At 42.2% G+C, this 16,416-nt stretch overlaps 1 protein-coding gene across 3 annotated transcripts in view; it reads right to left on the bottom strand.

The window, feature by feature from the left end:
- LOC108415046 (RNA-binding motif, single-stranded-interacting protein 3-like) overlaps window positions 1–16,416 on the bottom strand; it is a 128,200-nt gene that overhangs the window by 64,207 nt on the left and 47,577 nt on the right. For all 3 annotated transcript variants that reach the window (XM_037542390.1, XM_037542388.1, XM_037542389.1), the window contains exon 4: window positions 12,264–12,355. In XM_037542390.1, the coding sequence (XP_037398287.1) occupies window positions 12,264–12,355 (92 nt within the window). The remainder of the gene's footprint in view (window positions 1–12,263; window positions 12,356–16,416) is intronic.

The following is a 16,416-nucleotide window of genomic DNA, read 5'->3' as shown; positions in this document are numbered from 1 at the left end:
CTTATGAAACGACTGTTCCTGTAAAAATGAAACATATTCCACTGTTTTATCAATATATTCCAAAATATATCTCCAGTAATATCTGTCTGTAATGGGGTGTCTCAGTGAAAGAGAGCTCCTTATTCTCTTCACGCCAGTCTGCTCCAATCACAGCACTGAGATAAAGGCACTAGAGTCTGGAACATAACCCTCACTTCAGCATGAAAGGCCAGCAGCCCCTCAGAGCCTCATTCTGATGGGTGGTCTTAAACCAGCCTGGAGAAACCTCCACCACTACAACCTGGCTGTTATGAACATAAGCGCCTCTTCTGTGACCTCGGCTACAGGATATGGATTTTGAAAAGATTTACATGAGATTAGCATCTCATTTGCATTTCGTATTAGAGAGCTGACACAAGGTCATTTCATTGCCTCTGTTATCCAGAACACACCGCGGTAAAGAAAATAACTGCAGTGTAAAACTGTTACACAGGCTTCGGTTCTAAGGCTCAGGCCACCTCAGCAGCTGCCAAACCTGACAGAGCAGATTACAGCCACACCTGCCTTGAAGTCACTGAGAAGCCGACATTCAAGAACCGAGAGAAAAAGCTGGGATTGTGTAATAAATGTAATAAATGTACGAGCATTCTAGAGCCCAGTGAAAAAGATAAATGTGATAGCATTCTAGAACCCAATGAAAAAGATACGGCATCATTCTAGAACCCAGTGAAAACAATACATGGAAGGGCATTCTAGAATCCAGTGAACCAGATAAATGTAAGAGCATTCTACAAGTGCAAAAATGTTCATAAATCAAAATGCAATGTTTGTAAGTGTTTGGGAACTGAGGAGACGCTGCTGTAGCTCTGAAAGTGAAATTTTTTCTGTTCTTGTTTGATTCAGGATTTCAGCTGCTCATCAGTTTCAGGGGTTCCTTTGTCATGCTTTTCATTTCATAATGTGCCAAATGTTCTCAGTGGTGACCGGTCTGGACTGCAGGCAGGTCAGTTTAGCCCATGGACTCTTAATACGGAGCAGTGCTGCTGTAATACATGCAGAATGTGGTTTGACATCGTCCTGCTGAAATAATCAAGGCCTTCCCTGAAAAAGACGTCGTCTGGACGGCAGCACATGGATCTGTTTCTGGATCCTGTTTATATTTGGGTTCTTCTTTGTGTTTTAGAGTTTAACAGCGTTTGTGGATGCAGTGATGAACTGTGTTCACAGTCAGTGGTTTTCAGAAGTGTTTCTGAGCCCATGCAGTGATTTCCACTACAGAACCATGTCTGTTTTTAATGCAGTGCTGCCTGAGGGCCCAAAGATCACGGCCAGCAGATACTGGTGTTCAGCCTCGTCCCTCACAGACAGAGATTTCTCCAGATTCTCTGAGTCTTTAATGATATTCTGCACCGTAGACGATGGAAAGCAGAAGCTCTTTGCTGTTTTATGTTGAGGAACGTTCTTCTTGAGTTGTTGCTCTATTTGATGGTGCAGTCTTTCACAGAGTGGAGACCCCTCGTCATCCTTCTTTCTGAAAGACTCCGCCTCTATGGGATGCTCATTTATACGGTGTATTTTATATAGTCATGTATGTTATACCCTGACCTGTTGCCCATTAATCACCAGGTGCTTTTTTCACATTACACAACTCTATCAGCCTTTTGCTGTGCCCGTCAAAGTCACAGTCAAAGTGAGCTTTATCGTCATTCCTTCTCTTCACAAATATGTTGAGAGTGGAATGAAATGGAGTTTCTCCAGAACACTGTGCTGCATTTAACAATACAGTACATTCTTCTCTAAATAGACAGTGAAAACGTATGTGTGTGTGTGTTGTTTATCAATGCACTGAGTACTGCAACTATTGTCTTGTACTGCAATCACAAAGATTACTGTACACTGTCTCTAGTGGTATTAAAGTGCCTGCGCATATAAAGTGAGGGAGGTTACAGTTTCACAGTAAAGGAAGTGAATGCAGATGCTGAAGTGAGTGTTTTGGCTGAGGTTCTTCAGTTAGCTCCATTCAGCAGCCTGACCACTAAAGAAGAAGCTGTTCTTGAGTCTGGAGAACTCGGCCCTGATGCTCTGTAGTCTTCTTCCAGATGGAGTTGGTGTAAACGGTCCATGTGATGGATGAGAGTGATCCTTCCTGATCCTTTCACACTGCTTGGTGTAGATGCCCTTAGCAGCAGGGAAGCTTGACCCAGTGATGGACTGGACAGTCTGCACTACCCACTGCAGTGCTTTCCTGTCTGAGATTCCACACCAGGCAGTGATGCTGCAGGTGAGGGTACTCTCTATGATGCTTTTGTAGAAGCATCGAGGGTGGGTGTTCACAGGCCAACAGAAATCAAAGCACCTTGGGAGGCACAACATTTTTATGTCCATTTTATCATCATGGCTGTAAGTACATTCACATTTATGGCATTTGGCAGACACTCTTATCCAGAGCGACTTACCATTTGATCATTTTACACAGGTAGGTGAAGGTGGTGTTAGGAATCTTGTGCAAGGACCCTTGTTGGTATCACCCAGGTGGGGGATTGAACCCCAGTCTACAGCGTAGAAGGCAGAGGTGTTAACCACTACACTAACCAACCACAGTACGTCTCAGTATGTGTTAATGTACTAGTATAGAATAAAAAATTGACATGAACAAAAAATTGCTGATTCACTTTGCTCTACTTTAAGCTTTAGTTCAGCTGCTTTTCTCACATCTCTGGCAGGAAAATTTTCCACAAAAGTAGAACAGTTTCTTGTAAAAATTTCTCTCGGTGTTCGTTATTTTTTACGAGGCTGAAGTCACTTTTCATTTGCCAGCTTCCTCTAATGGTGACTGAGGCACCAGAATGTAACTGTTGCACCATTTAAGGTGGAACGGGAGAATTCAAACAAAAGGCTGGTGGATCACCTGGTGTTGCAGATTAAACGTATCAGGAAACCAGGAGTGATTATAATCACAGATAAGCCAAATCATCGATGTTCGTCTTAAATCTCTCTCTTTGCCGTTTCGTAGCTACTAGCTGGGCGAGACTGTCGTCTGTGTTGCTATGGTGACCAGCCGTCTGCGCTGATCTTCAGGGTTAAAGGGTGAATCAGCAGTTCTACATTAACTCCAGCGTTTAAGACCATTTACTGTTAAACTGTGTTGAAGGATCAGCTGAGTTTTATTTTACTGTAGAGGAGGATTATTTTATTATTACCTACTGATCTGATTCAGCTGTGGAGCCACAACAGGGCAGTATGGAGCTTCACTATGGAGGAGGTGTTCAGAGGTACAGAGGAGGTGGACTCCCAGGAACCTGAAGATGTGCCCTGTCTTCACCACTGTACAGTTGATGTTACAAACCTTAAGTTTGTCATCAGCAAACTTAAGGATGTGATTGCTCTGATGTTTGGTGATGTAGTCCTAAGTCAGCAGGGTGTACAGCAGGGGGCTCTGGGGGGTTCCCGTGTTCAAAGGGATGAAGTGGGATAATCAGTTCTGGATCCTGGCTATCTCTTACTCAGAAAGTCTGGAATCTAGTTACAGGATAAATGTAATAGCCGTTTAGAATCCAGTGAAAAAAGAAACGTGACAGCATTTTAGAACCCAGTGAAAAAGATAAATGTGATAGTGTTTCAGAACCCAGTGAAAAAGAAATAATAGCATTCTAGCATTCACGTCTGCTCGTGAATACAGAAAACATTGTAACGATCTAGATCTCATCACAAAGCCTTTGTTGAAGAATCCCAGGAGGAAATTCACAGCTCTGGAAAACCCTGCTAAAGCTGGGGCTCCAGAATCCAATTTGAAAAGCAATATTATAATCCACAATAAAAGCTGGTGTTACAGAAGAAGAATGACGGAGCTGATAGTGATGTTCTAAGCCTCAGACACACCGTCTCGGTCTCCAAGTCGAATGGATAATCGGCAGGCTTCAGTTCGGAGTGAGTGGCCGGGTGGTCAGAGCTCAGAACAGATCCAAAGAGTTTACTCTCAAAAGAGCCAGCATCCTTTTTATTAAAGATGATTAGCTTAAGCATCCCAACTACATCCCTTCTACATCCCGACCCTCACCTGTGGTCATGAGCTGTGGGGAATGACCGAAAGAATGAGATCACGAATACAAGCGGCGGAAATGAGCCTCTTCGTCAGGTGGCGGCTACATGCTATGTGACAGAGTGAGGAGCTCGGTCATCCGGGAGGAGCTTGGAGTAGAGCCACTACTCCTCCGCATTGAGAGGAGCCAGCTGAGGTGGTTCGGGCATCTGATTCGGATGCCCCCTGGACGCCTCCCAGTGGGGGTGTTCCAGGCACGGCCTACCGGGACAAGACCCCGGGGTCGCCCTAGGACCCGCTGGAGGGATCATATCTCCAAGTTGGTCTGCGAGCAGCTTGGGGTCCCCGGGAATGTGCTGGAGGAATTTGCGGGGGACAGGGTCATCTGGGATTCTCTGCTCTCCCAACTGCTACCGTGACCCTGTCTGGACTAGCGGTCAACGATGATGATTAGCTTAAGCTTGGTTTCCCGAAAGCCGTGAAGAATGTTTTGAAATGAACCCACAAATTTCTTAATGTTAAATCAAACCCTCTTTTTTCATTTCAACTTATTTTATTTCAGCGTTTTACACGATTAGCTGCCAAATTGTTAAATTCCACACTTTGTAAAATATTCATTACTAACAAGTAGACCAAAAAAAACTAAAAATGAAGTCATTTCATTTGAGCATTTAAACATAATTAGCTGGCATTTTGCTGTAAAGTTAGTCATTTCTTCCATGAGTCAATAATCACATGATGACCTGACCATTACCAAAAATTAGACCAAAAAATTGGCCTATTATACACATGTGCATAATACCATAGAGTCAGTTATTGCATCATTTTAAAGCAATTTGCAGCCAGAAGAACATAAATACAAAATATATGGGTTCATCATACTATAAACATGCCACACATGAAGTCATTTTCCTCTACCTTTTTCATGCACTTGGCAGCCAAATTTAGTAAATTGGCATTAAATCTAACTGACAAATGTTTAAATACATTGTAAAACGATATTCATCAATAAATACGTCCTAAAAAGGATAAGGGTTAAAAGTCATCTGTCATAGTGCGCACATCATTTTTTGGTACTCGTCATCACACAGCTCAGTCTACTTAAATCTTAAGTCAGGCAACATTGCTTAAAAGTGCTTGAACCCCTGAATTGCCGCTTGCGGCTATGTTTTCGTTTGAAAATGCTCACAGGGTCCCTGTTGGCACCCCCCCAAAGTTCTGTATTTCCTTCTCCTGCAAGGTCATCATTTCCGAGATGAGAGGTTTTATTACAGCGGCCATGAAACATGGCGGTGGCAGGTTTGGGCTGGAATGTATAGAGAAATTCCTGAACTAGGATAAACGTAGTAATCTCTATAGAAATACTGGAAACAGAGAAGGAGAGAGGGAGGAGCTGGGAGTTTGTTCAGCCTGTGTTTACGGTGACACAGATAGTGTCATGCCTCATCTCTCTTCTCTCTCAGTTTGGTGCAGAATAATTTGCCTCATGCTGAGCTGCTGCTGTTGATTGAAGTGTAATTAGAAGAGTGAGATGGGGGGGAAGCCATCGGAGACACACAGTCAGATGGTGCATCTCTCTCTCTCTCTCTCTCTCTCTCTCTCTGCCCTTCAAAACTTTCCTCAATGCTACAAAGTTGCAGGTACCACAGCTGAGGTGCAACTAATTGCATGTTATGAGTTGCCTGGAACATGATTTCTGCTGCACATTCAGTTATTCAGCCAAATCAGCAGCTGGTATATTTGAATACATGGCATCATTTCACTGTATACAGTCATCTGTGATGTGATGTGATTTGTATGTTGAATATGTAAACCAATATAATTTCTGAGCCGTCGTTCTTTTTCTATATTTGCGTTTCTATCTTGTATCTGTATATTCGTATGTGTGGGTCCTTATTTATAGAATTTTACTCTTTTGTCATTTCTGTGCATGTGATGTCTTTGAAAACGAATGTTTAGGTAGACAATATCGTTGATTTCTTGCTCATCTGGTCATAGAAACACTGCAGGTTTATTGTGAAACACATCTTCTGCAGCTATTTTTACCAGCCTGATTTTGATAAATGGTAGAACCAGCAGGTGTTTGAACTTCTAAAAAATGAAAAACTACTAACCTCGCCTAATATTGATGAGGGGTCGCATTTTCAACCACCCAGTGAACCATGTTGTGTTTATTCTCTTGTCCTTTAATCCAGGGAAATCAATCAGATAAAATGATGCCTGCTTTCTTGAAGTTGATGTGCTTTCAACTTTTGCGTATAAGTTCTAAGTGAGGTGCAGGACGTTTTGTGCAACTCAATACAATTTAGCTAATTTAGTTTCATGTAGGTTTCCAGCAGGTAAAGTTGCATGAATGTCTCATTGGGTAAAGCCAACCATAACAGTGTAGAGAGGGGTGTGTGGCTAAGCCTGACTTAAATCATTTTTACCCATTATTCCAATAGTCAATCTGCAAAAATGACAAAACCTATACAGAGTCCATGTTTTGCTTCTTTAGATTTGCAGCAGAGCTACAACATTAATGTAACTAGTAACAGAGGTAATGAAATCATTAGCTTTCAACGAAAGCATCAGCATCTGATCCATGCATGATCTTCAGCATTTTCTCTTCCCCCTTCAATGCCACACCCCCTGGCATATCAGCATTGATGGTCAATCCCAACAAGACTGAGTTGCGACACATCTCTGGACATACATCTCCTCACTGTTAGATTGACAAATTCTTTGATAACTCCTTGGTCATATACACACAGTTTTCAAAAATGGAATACAACAAAAACACACCCGGAGGAAACAAAGTGGGGTGTGAGTTGTAGGATATGTCATTGACTAACTGATAAGAAAACTGCTGAATAGCTTTTAAACATGTGATTCTGTGAACCCTGCGGTCAAAAAACCTCGCACCAACAGACCGAACATGGCCTGAAGATTATATAACTGTTTACTTTCAGACAGATTAAAACTAACACAGAAAAGTGTATACACATGGATGTGTGGATAGCCAGTCCAGATGCAACCAAATCATCACAGTGAAGTTACACTATACTGACAAAAGTATTCACTCACCCATTCAAATCATTGAATTGAGGTGTTCAATCACTTCCATGGCCACAGGTGTATAAAGCCGAGCCCCTAGGCCTGCAGACTGCTTCTACAGACATTAGTGAAAGAATGGGTCGCTCTCAGGAGCTCAGTGAATTCCAGCGTGGTGCCGTGATCGGACGCCACCTGTGCAGCAAGTCCAGTCGTGAAATTTCCTCACTACTAAATATTCCACAGTCAACTGAGTAGTGGAGACGTGTTGTCTGGAGTGACCAATCACGCTTCTACGTCTGGCAATCTGATGGATGAGTCTGGGTTTGGCAGTTGCCAGGAGACGGTACTTGCCTGACTGCATTGTGCCGAGTGTAAAGTTTGGTGGAGGGGGGATCATGGTGTGGGGCTGTTTTTCAGGAGTTGGGCTCCGCCCCTTAGTTCCAGTGAAAGGAACTCTTAAAGCTTCAGCACCAAGAGATTTTGGACAATTTCATGCTCCCAACTTTGTGGGAACAGTTTGGGGACGGCCCCTTCCTGTTCCAACATGACTGAGCACCAGTGCACAAAGCAGGTCCATAAAGACACGGATGAGCCAGTTTGGTGTGGAAGAACTTGACTGGCCTGCACAGAGTCCTGACCTCAACCCCATAGAACACCTTTGGGATGAATTAGAGTGGAGACTGTGAGCCAGGCCTTCTCGTCCAACATCAGTGTCTGACCTCACAAATGCGCTTCTGGAAGAACGGTCAGAAATTCCCATAAACACTCCTAACCCTTGTGGAAAGCCTTCCCAGAAGAGTTGAAGCTGTTATAGCTGCAAAGGGTGAGCCGACACCATATTAAACCCTATGGATCATGTGGTGTGTGAAGCCAGACAAGCGAATACTTTTGGCAGCATAGTGTAGCTGTGGTGACCTGAACATGCAACACATGTCGGACATCTCTAGGTGGTGCATTGAAGGCAGAGACCAATGTCATATGTAACCCCTGGTAAAGACAATTGGTGGAGCCATATTTGAGCTAAAATAATCTCCGAAATGATCTCACTTCACAAGATGAATAGATACATATCGTGTCCTCTGTGGGCCAGAAATGACCTCTTATCCCACATTCCTCTCTTTCAGTTCAGATAAACAAAACCAACTTACATCGCAAAGCTCAGACTGTTGTACAAAATCAGACGTATATCTCAGGCTCTTATTTCAGTTCAGCTCAGTTCAGGTTGCTATATTAGCAGGATGAATGATGGTACACGTCTCTAGCTGAAGCTTTGGTTACCACCTTTGGGAATATTCAGGACTTTTCAGAGTCAGTAAAAGTGTTTCTCTGTCTCCATCTGTCTGTGTCGCTTTCTAATGCCTTCTTGTATTTAATGAACACTTCATTTCATTGCTTTACTGATTGATTTCCACAGAAAGTTTGAGCTCTATTAGGATCCTCGGGAATGATGTATGGGTGAAGTTGCTCTTGAAATGAACCCAATCAAACAGAGTTTGCCCACACACTGCAAAAAAATAGCATCTGGTCAAGGAATATTCGATATATTCAATATTTCTCCTGTTGAGATTGTTGGAAGCTTATTTTAAGATTATTTAACTTGTTTCCAAACTTTTTTTAAACTTATTTTAAGTCATTTTATTCAATAAAATCCTATGACTAAATTGGCAGATAGTTTTGCCTGTTGTAAGAAATGAGCTTGAAACCAGCAAAATGACGTGCCGGTGCCATGAGATCATTTTAGAGGTAGAAAGTCTCTAGAAATAAGCTGAATAATTTAATAATAAGTGATTTTTCAATGAGAATTAAGATGCTATTTTTGCCGATGCAGCTCTCATATTAGTGCTGTTGGAATAAAATGTTATTTTTATTTCTTGACAACATGTGAAAACATCAGCTGCTCTTTATATTGTATGGAAATTTCATGACAAATGGACTAGTGTGAACGATCCAAAATGTTAAAATTGAATCCAAAAATGTTCAGATAAATATGCTTTGAATATTAAGAAAGTTCCCTGCATCTCCTGTAAAGTTAAAGTTTTGGAGATGCAAGTTTTTAGTCCGAAACTGATGATCTGTTTCATGTACATACTTGTCAGTCCACAGAACCAATATATAGAACATTAAGGATCAAAACAAACTCAAACACCTCCAATAAAAGGATTAGCACAGCTTGGACTCAGCAAGGTTCCTGTCCCACTTCCACAGCGACTGGAAAACTCATTTAGTTCTCCCAAACAGAATATCATTTTCAGCCGGAACAGAACTGACCTTTGTGTCCAGCATATTCTTTTGTGTTCTGTTATCCACAAGCCAATAAACAGCACTGCATCCAAAAAGTTGTTGTTTAATACCATGACATTTCAGAGCAGGACCCCAAGGAGAGCGTCCACTCAACTGCCTGATCAATTTAAAGCAATATATCGAGCCACACTGGGAGGAAAAATAACTAATGAGAAACTGTAGAACTGACTCAGTTTATATCACAATACCTACATTTATAGCCGGTTATTCATTCAGCCTAATAAGAAACTGTAGAACGGACTCGGTTTATATCACAATACCTACATTTAGAGTCGGTTATTCATTCAGTCTAATGAGAAACTGTAGAACGGGCTCGGTTTATATCACAATACCTACATTTAGAGTCGGTTATTCATTCAGTCTAATGAGAAACTGTAGAACGGACTTGGTTTATATCACAATACCTACATTTAGAGCCGGTTATTCATTCAGCCTAATAAGAAACTGTAGAACGGACTCGGTTTATATCACAATACCTACATTTAGAGTCGGTTATTCATTCAGTCTAATGAGAAACTGTAGAACGGACTCGGTTTATATCACAATACCTACATTTAGAGTCGGTTATTCATTCAGTCTAATGAGAAACTGTAGAACGGACTCGGTTTATATCACAATACCTACATTTAGAGTCGGTTATTCATTCAGTCTAATGAGAAACTGTAGAACGGACTCGGTTTATATCACAATACCTACATTTAGAGTCGGTTATTCATTCAGTCTAATGAGAAACTGTAGAACGGACTCGGTTTATATCACAATACCTACATTTAGAGTCGGTTATTCATTCAGTCTAATGAGAAACTGTAGAACGGACTCGGTTTATATCACAATACCTACATTTAGAGTCGGTTATTCATTCAGCCTAATGATAAACTGTAGAACGGACTCGGTTTATATCACAATACCTACATTTAGAGTCGGTTATTCATTCAGTCTAATGAGAAACTGTAGAACGGACTCGGTTTATATCACAATACCTACATTTAGAGTCGGTTATTCATTCAGTCTAATGAGAAACTGTAGAACGGACTCGGTTTATATCACAATACCTACATTTAGAGTCGGTTATTCATTCAGTCTAATGAGAAACTGTAGAACGGACTCGGTTTATATCACAATACCTACATTTAGAGTCGGTTATTCATTCAGTCTAATGAGAAACTGTAGAACGGACTCGGTTTATATCACAATACCTACATTTAGAGTCGGTTATTCATTCAGTCTAATGAGAAACTGTAGAACGGACTCGGTTTATATCACAATACCTACATTTAGAGTCGGTTATTCATTCAGTCTAATGAGAAACTGTAGAACGGACTCGGTTTATATCACAATACCTACATTTAGAGTCGGTTATTCATTCAGTCTAATGAGAAACTGTAGAACGGACTCGGTTTATATCACAATACCTACATTTAGAGTCGGTTATTCATTCAGCCTAATGAGAAACTGTAGAACGGACTCGGTTTATATCACAATACCTACATTTAGAGTCGGTTATTCATTCAGCCTAATGAGAAACTGTAGAACGGACTCGGTTTATATCACAACACCTACATTTAGAGTCGGTTATTCATTCAGCCTAATGAGAAACTGTAGAACGGACTCGGTTTATATCACAACACCTACATTTAGAGTCGGTTATTCATTCAGCCTAATGAGAAACTGTAGAACGGACTCGGTTTATATCACAATACCTACATTTAGAGTCGGTTATTCATTCAGTCTAACGAGAAACTGTAGAACGGACTCGGTTTATATCACAATACCTACATTTAGAGTCGGTTATTCATTCAGTCTAACGAGAAACTGTAGAACGGACTCGGTTTATATCACAATACCTACATTTAGAGTCGGTTATTCATTCAGTCTAACGAGAAACTGTAGAACGGACTCGGTTTATATCACAATACCTACATTTAGAGTCGGTTATTCATTCAGCCTAACGAGAAACTGTAGAACGGACTCGGTTTATATCACAATACCTACATTTAGAGCCGGTTATTCATTAAGCCTAACGAGAAACTGTAGAACGGACTCGGTTTATATCACAATACCTACATTTAGAGCCGGTTATTCATTAAGCCTAACGAGAAACTGTAGAACGGACTCGGTTTATATCACAATACCTACATTTAGAGCCGGTTATTCATTAAGCCTAACGAGAAACTGTAGAACGGACTCGGTTTATATCACAATACCTACATTTAGAGCCGGTTATTCATTAAGCCTAACGAGAAACTGTAGAACGGACTCGGTTTATATCACAATACCTACATTTAGAGTCGGTTATTCATTCAGCCTAATGAGAAACTGTAGAACGGACTCGGTTTATATCACAATACCTACATTTAGAGCCGGTTATTCATTCAGCCTAATGAGAAACTGTAGAACGGACTCGGTTTATATCACAATACCTACATTTAGAGCCGGTTATTCATTCAGCCTAACGAGAAACTGTAGAACGGACTCGGTTTATATCACAATACCTACATTTAGAGCCGGTTATTCATTAAGCCTAACGAGAAACTGTAGAACGGACTCGGTTTATATCACAATACCTACATTTAGAGTCGGTTATTCATTCAGTCTAACGAGAAACTGTAGAACGGACTCGGTTTATATCACAATACCTACATTTAGAGTCGGTTATTCATTCAGTCTAATGAGAAACTGTAGAACGGACTCGGTTTATATCACAATACCTACATTTAGAGCCGGTTATTCATTCAGCCTAATGAGAAACTGTAGAACGGACTCGGTTTATATCACAATACCTACATTTAGAGCCGGTTATTCATTCAGCCTAATGAGAAACTGTAGAAGAGTCTCAGTTTGCACCAGATTCTTGACTAGACATGCCCACATAGTTTCAGAATTGGGGTTAGAGGTGAAGATCTCCTACCTTGGCCATCTGTGCTTGGACTCCAGTGGCTTTGAGGGATGACACGGCTTTCTGAGCAGCAGCAGGACTGTCAAAATCAACAAAACCGTAACCTAGAGAGAGTGATAGAATGAGGGAGAGATTGGAAGTAGAAGTTAAAGCCTCATAAATGTAGGAAAATATCTGTAATATTGCACCATTCTGAGGTTTTAAAGAATACTAGAAAGGGAAAGTCAGTTAAAAGACTTTAAGTTGGCTTGAAAAAGCCAGCTAATTATGTTAAACTGTTAAAATGGTGAAACTGTTGTGTAGATGTTATTAAGTGGTTCTTACAGTATCCAAGGTGGATGGTAATGTGTTGCCAGGTGCTTTCTTACACTGCTTCCTTAAATCCACAGCCACCTTAAATTTACTGCTACCTTAAATGTGATCATACCTTAAATTCACTGCCCCCTAAAAATTTACTGATGCAATATGTCCACTGCCATCTTAAATTCACTGCCACTAAAATTACTGATGTTAAATTCACTGCCACTTTAAATTCCGTGCTACCTTAAATGCAATTCCAACTTAAATTTAGTGCAAACCTTAAATGCTGCTCTACCTTACATTCACTGCCATCTTAAATTTACTGATCTCTTAAATTCAGTGTCACCTTAAGACCCATTATTTGTGCTGATATTACTATGCATTAGGCTGTGAGCATGTGAGTCTGTGTGTACTGTATGTGAGTGTCTGTGTGAGAAGTGTCCATTCTGACATCACTTGTGGCTGTTAGTTGGAAAGCTCTGAACATTCCTCCGGTCATTTTCGACGGGAGAAATTTGGTCCCTGAACAATCTTTTTAAGAAACCTGTACCTCAGATCAAAGCCCTGACCTCAAACCCATCAACCTTTGAGATGAACTAGAATGAAGACTGAAGAATGTGAGCCCTTTGAGGCCCTCTCAAAATCTTGTAGAAGCTTCCCAGAAGAGTGGAAGCTGTTAGAGCTGCAAAGGGGGACAAATTCCATATTAATGCCTTTGGATTAAGAATGGGACCTCCTGAAAAAGCCCCTCAATGCTCCTCTGGGTGTAACGTGTAGGTGTCCTAAAACTTTTCTCCATATAGTGTCCTGAAAGTAGTCAGTTCAGTAAGAAATCACTTGACATTAAAATGACATTGTGCCGACCCTCAGGAACGTTTGGTTTGTTTTGCACACGGCTGAGAAGATCAAGATGTCCTAATCAAACAAAGAAGCTGCTGATGAAGCTGCTCAGAATCTTCACAACATCACCGAATGTGTTTGGGAATACTTGGATTGTGAGAAGCGCAACCAACTTCTAAGACTGAACTTTGGAGATGTTTGCTGGACAAGGCTAAGCTTGTTCATGCACCCCTTGATGCCAGGCCTGGATGGACAGATCCCATTATGAGGTAATTTTTACTGGGGTCTGCAGGTTCCTTATGGTAAACCCACCATTCCTGACCATCCCAATGAACCACTGCAGTATCAGACAGTATTATTAGAGGTAATAATATAATTAAGTACAAAACCAGCCATTAGGGGTGTACTTTGTGTACTTCTGCTGCCGGTCCCAAGCCCAGATAAATGGTGAGGGTTGCGTCAGGAAGGGCATCCGGCGTAAAACTTGTGCCAAAACTATCATGCGGATCACAAATATGATTGCCATACCGGATCGGTCGAGGCCCGGGTTAACAACGACCGCCTCCGGTGCTGTTGACCAGCAGGGTGCCGGTGGAAATTGGACTACTGTAGGTCGAAGACCATCAAAGAGGAGAGGAGGAAGGCGGGTTAGACGGCAGCGAGAGAGAAGGAAAGGCAGGAGTGTGGAGGTTAAAGTAGGGACTCTGAACATGGGGACAATGACTGGTAAAGGCAGAGAGCTTGCAGTCATGATGGAGAGAAGGAAGGTAGATATTCTGTGTGTCCAGGAGACCAGATGGAAAGGAAGCAAGGCCAGGAACATTGGAGGTGGTTTCAAACTGTTCTATCATGGTGTAGAGAGGAAGAGAAATGGAGTAGGGACAATCCTAAAGGAACAGCTTGGGAAAAGTGTTCTGGATGTAAAGAGAGTGTCAGACAGCATCATGAGCCTGAAGTTGGAGGTTGATGGTGTAATTTTGAATGTGGTCAGTTCATATGCACCACAGGTTGGTTGTCAGTTAGAGGAGAAAGAGGAATTTTGGAGTAAGATGGATGAGGTGGTAGATGGTGTCCCTAGAGAGGAGAGATTAGTGATTGGTGCAGACTTCAATGTCAGGTTGGTGAAGGGAACAGAGGGGATGAAGAGGTGCTGGGTATGTATGGTGTGAAAGACAGAAATGCGGAAGGTCAGATGGTTGTAGATTTTGCAAAGAGAATGGAAATGGCTGTGGTGAACACGTATTTTCAGAAGAGGGAAGAACACAGGGTGACATACAAGAGTGGAGGGAGGTGCACACAGGTGGATTATATCCTTAGCAGGAGATGCCACCTAAAGGAGTTTGGAGATTGTCAAGTGGTGCCAGGGGAAAGTGTAGCAAGGCAGCATAGGGTGGTTGTCTGTAGAATGAGATTAGAAACAAAGAAGAGGAAGAGAGTGAAGACAGAGCCAAAGATTAGATGGTGGAAGCTGAAGGAGGAGGATGGTTGCAGGCAGTTCAGGGAGAAATTGCAACAGGCCCTTGGGGGCAGTGAGGAGCTACCTGAGGACTGGGAAACTACAGCTAAGGTGGTGAGAGAAACTGGCAAGAATGTGTTGGGTGTTTCGTCTGGTCAGAGGAAAGAAGACAAGGAAAGTTGGTGGTGGAATGAGGAAGTCCAGGAGAGCATTCAGAAGAAGAAGGCAGCTAAGAAAAAGTGGGATAACCAGAGAGATGAAGGAAGTAGGCAGGAGTTCTGTGAGGCTAGTCGCATAGCAAAAAGAATGGTGGCAAAGGCTCAGGCCTATGATGAGCTGTATGAGAGACTGGACAGTAAAGAAGGAGTAAAGGACTTGTATCGTTTGGCTAAACAGAGAGATCGAGCTGGAAAGGATGTACAGCAGGTTAGGCTGATAAAGGATAGAGAGGGAAATGTACTAGTGAGTGAACAGAGAGTGTTGAGTAGATGGAAGGAGTACTTTGAAGAACTAATGAATGAGGAAAACGAGAGAGAGGAGGACAACGGGGGGAGAGATAGTGGATCAGGAAGTGCAGAGAATTAGTAAGGTGGAAGTGAGGGCAGCTTTAAAAAGGATGAAGAATGGAAAGGCAGTTGGTCCAGATGACATACCTGTGGAGGTATGGAGATGTGTAGGAGAGAAGGCAGTGGACTTTTTAACCAGGTTGTTTAACAAAATCCCAGAGAGTGAGAGGATGCCTGATGAGTGGAGAAGCAGTGGACTGGTCCCCATTTTTAAGAACAAGGGTGATGTGCAGAGCTGCAGTAACTACAGAGGTATAAAGTTGATGAGCCACACCATGAAGGTATGGGAAAGAGTTGTTGAAGCAAGGCTAAGGCGAGAGGTCCAGATCAGTGACCAGCAGTTTGGTTTCATGCCCAGAAAGAGAACCACAGATGCAGTTTTTGCATTGAGAGTGTTGGTAAAGAAGTACAGAGAAGGTCAGAAGGAGCTGCATTGTGTCTTTGTGGATCTAGAGAAGGCAGATGATAGGGTGCCAAGACAGGAACTGTGGTACTGTATGAGGAAGCCAGGTGTAGCTGAAAAGTATGTTAGGGTGGTGCAGGACATGTATGAGGATAGTGAGACAGTGGTGAGGTGTGCAGTTGGAGTACAAATGGTTTCAAGGTGAAGGTGGGGTTACATCAGGGATCAGCTTTGAGCCCCTTCTTGTATGCAATGGTGATGGACAGGTTGACAGATGAGGTCAGGCAGGAGGCTCCATGGACCATGATGTTTGCAGATGACATTGTAATCTGTGGTGAGAGTAGAGAGCAGGTGGAAGAGAATCTGGAGAGGTGGAGGTTTGCACTGGAGAGGAGAGGAATGAAGGTCAGTAGAGACAAGACGGAATACATGTGTGTGAATGAGAGGGAGGCAGGTGGAAAGGTGAAGATGCAAGGAGTAGAGGTCGTAAAGGTGGATGACTTCAAATATCTAGGGTCAACCATCCAGAGCAATGGACAGTGTAGAAAAGAGGTGAAGAAGAGGGTGCAGGCAGGATGGAGTAGGTGGAGACGGGTGTCA

The sequence above is a fragment of the Pygocentrus nattereri genome, chromosome 11, assembly GCF_015220715.1.
Source record: "Pygocentrus nattereri isolate fPygNat1 chromosome 11, fPygNat1.pri, whole genome shotgun sequence".
Lineage (NCBI taxonomy): Eukaryota > Metazoa > Chordata > Actinopteri > Characiformes > Serrasalmidae > Pygocentrus > Pygocentrus nattereri.
Note: the sequence above shows the minus strand (reverse complement) of the source record. Positions and strands in the feature narration are given on the sequence as shown.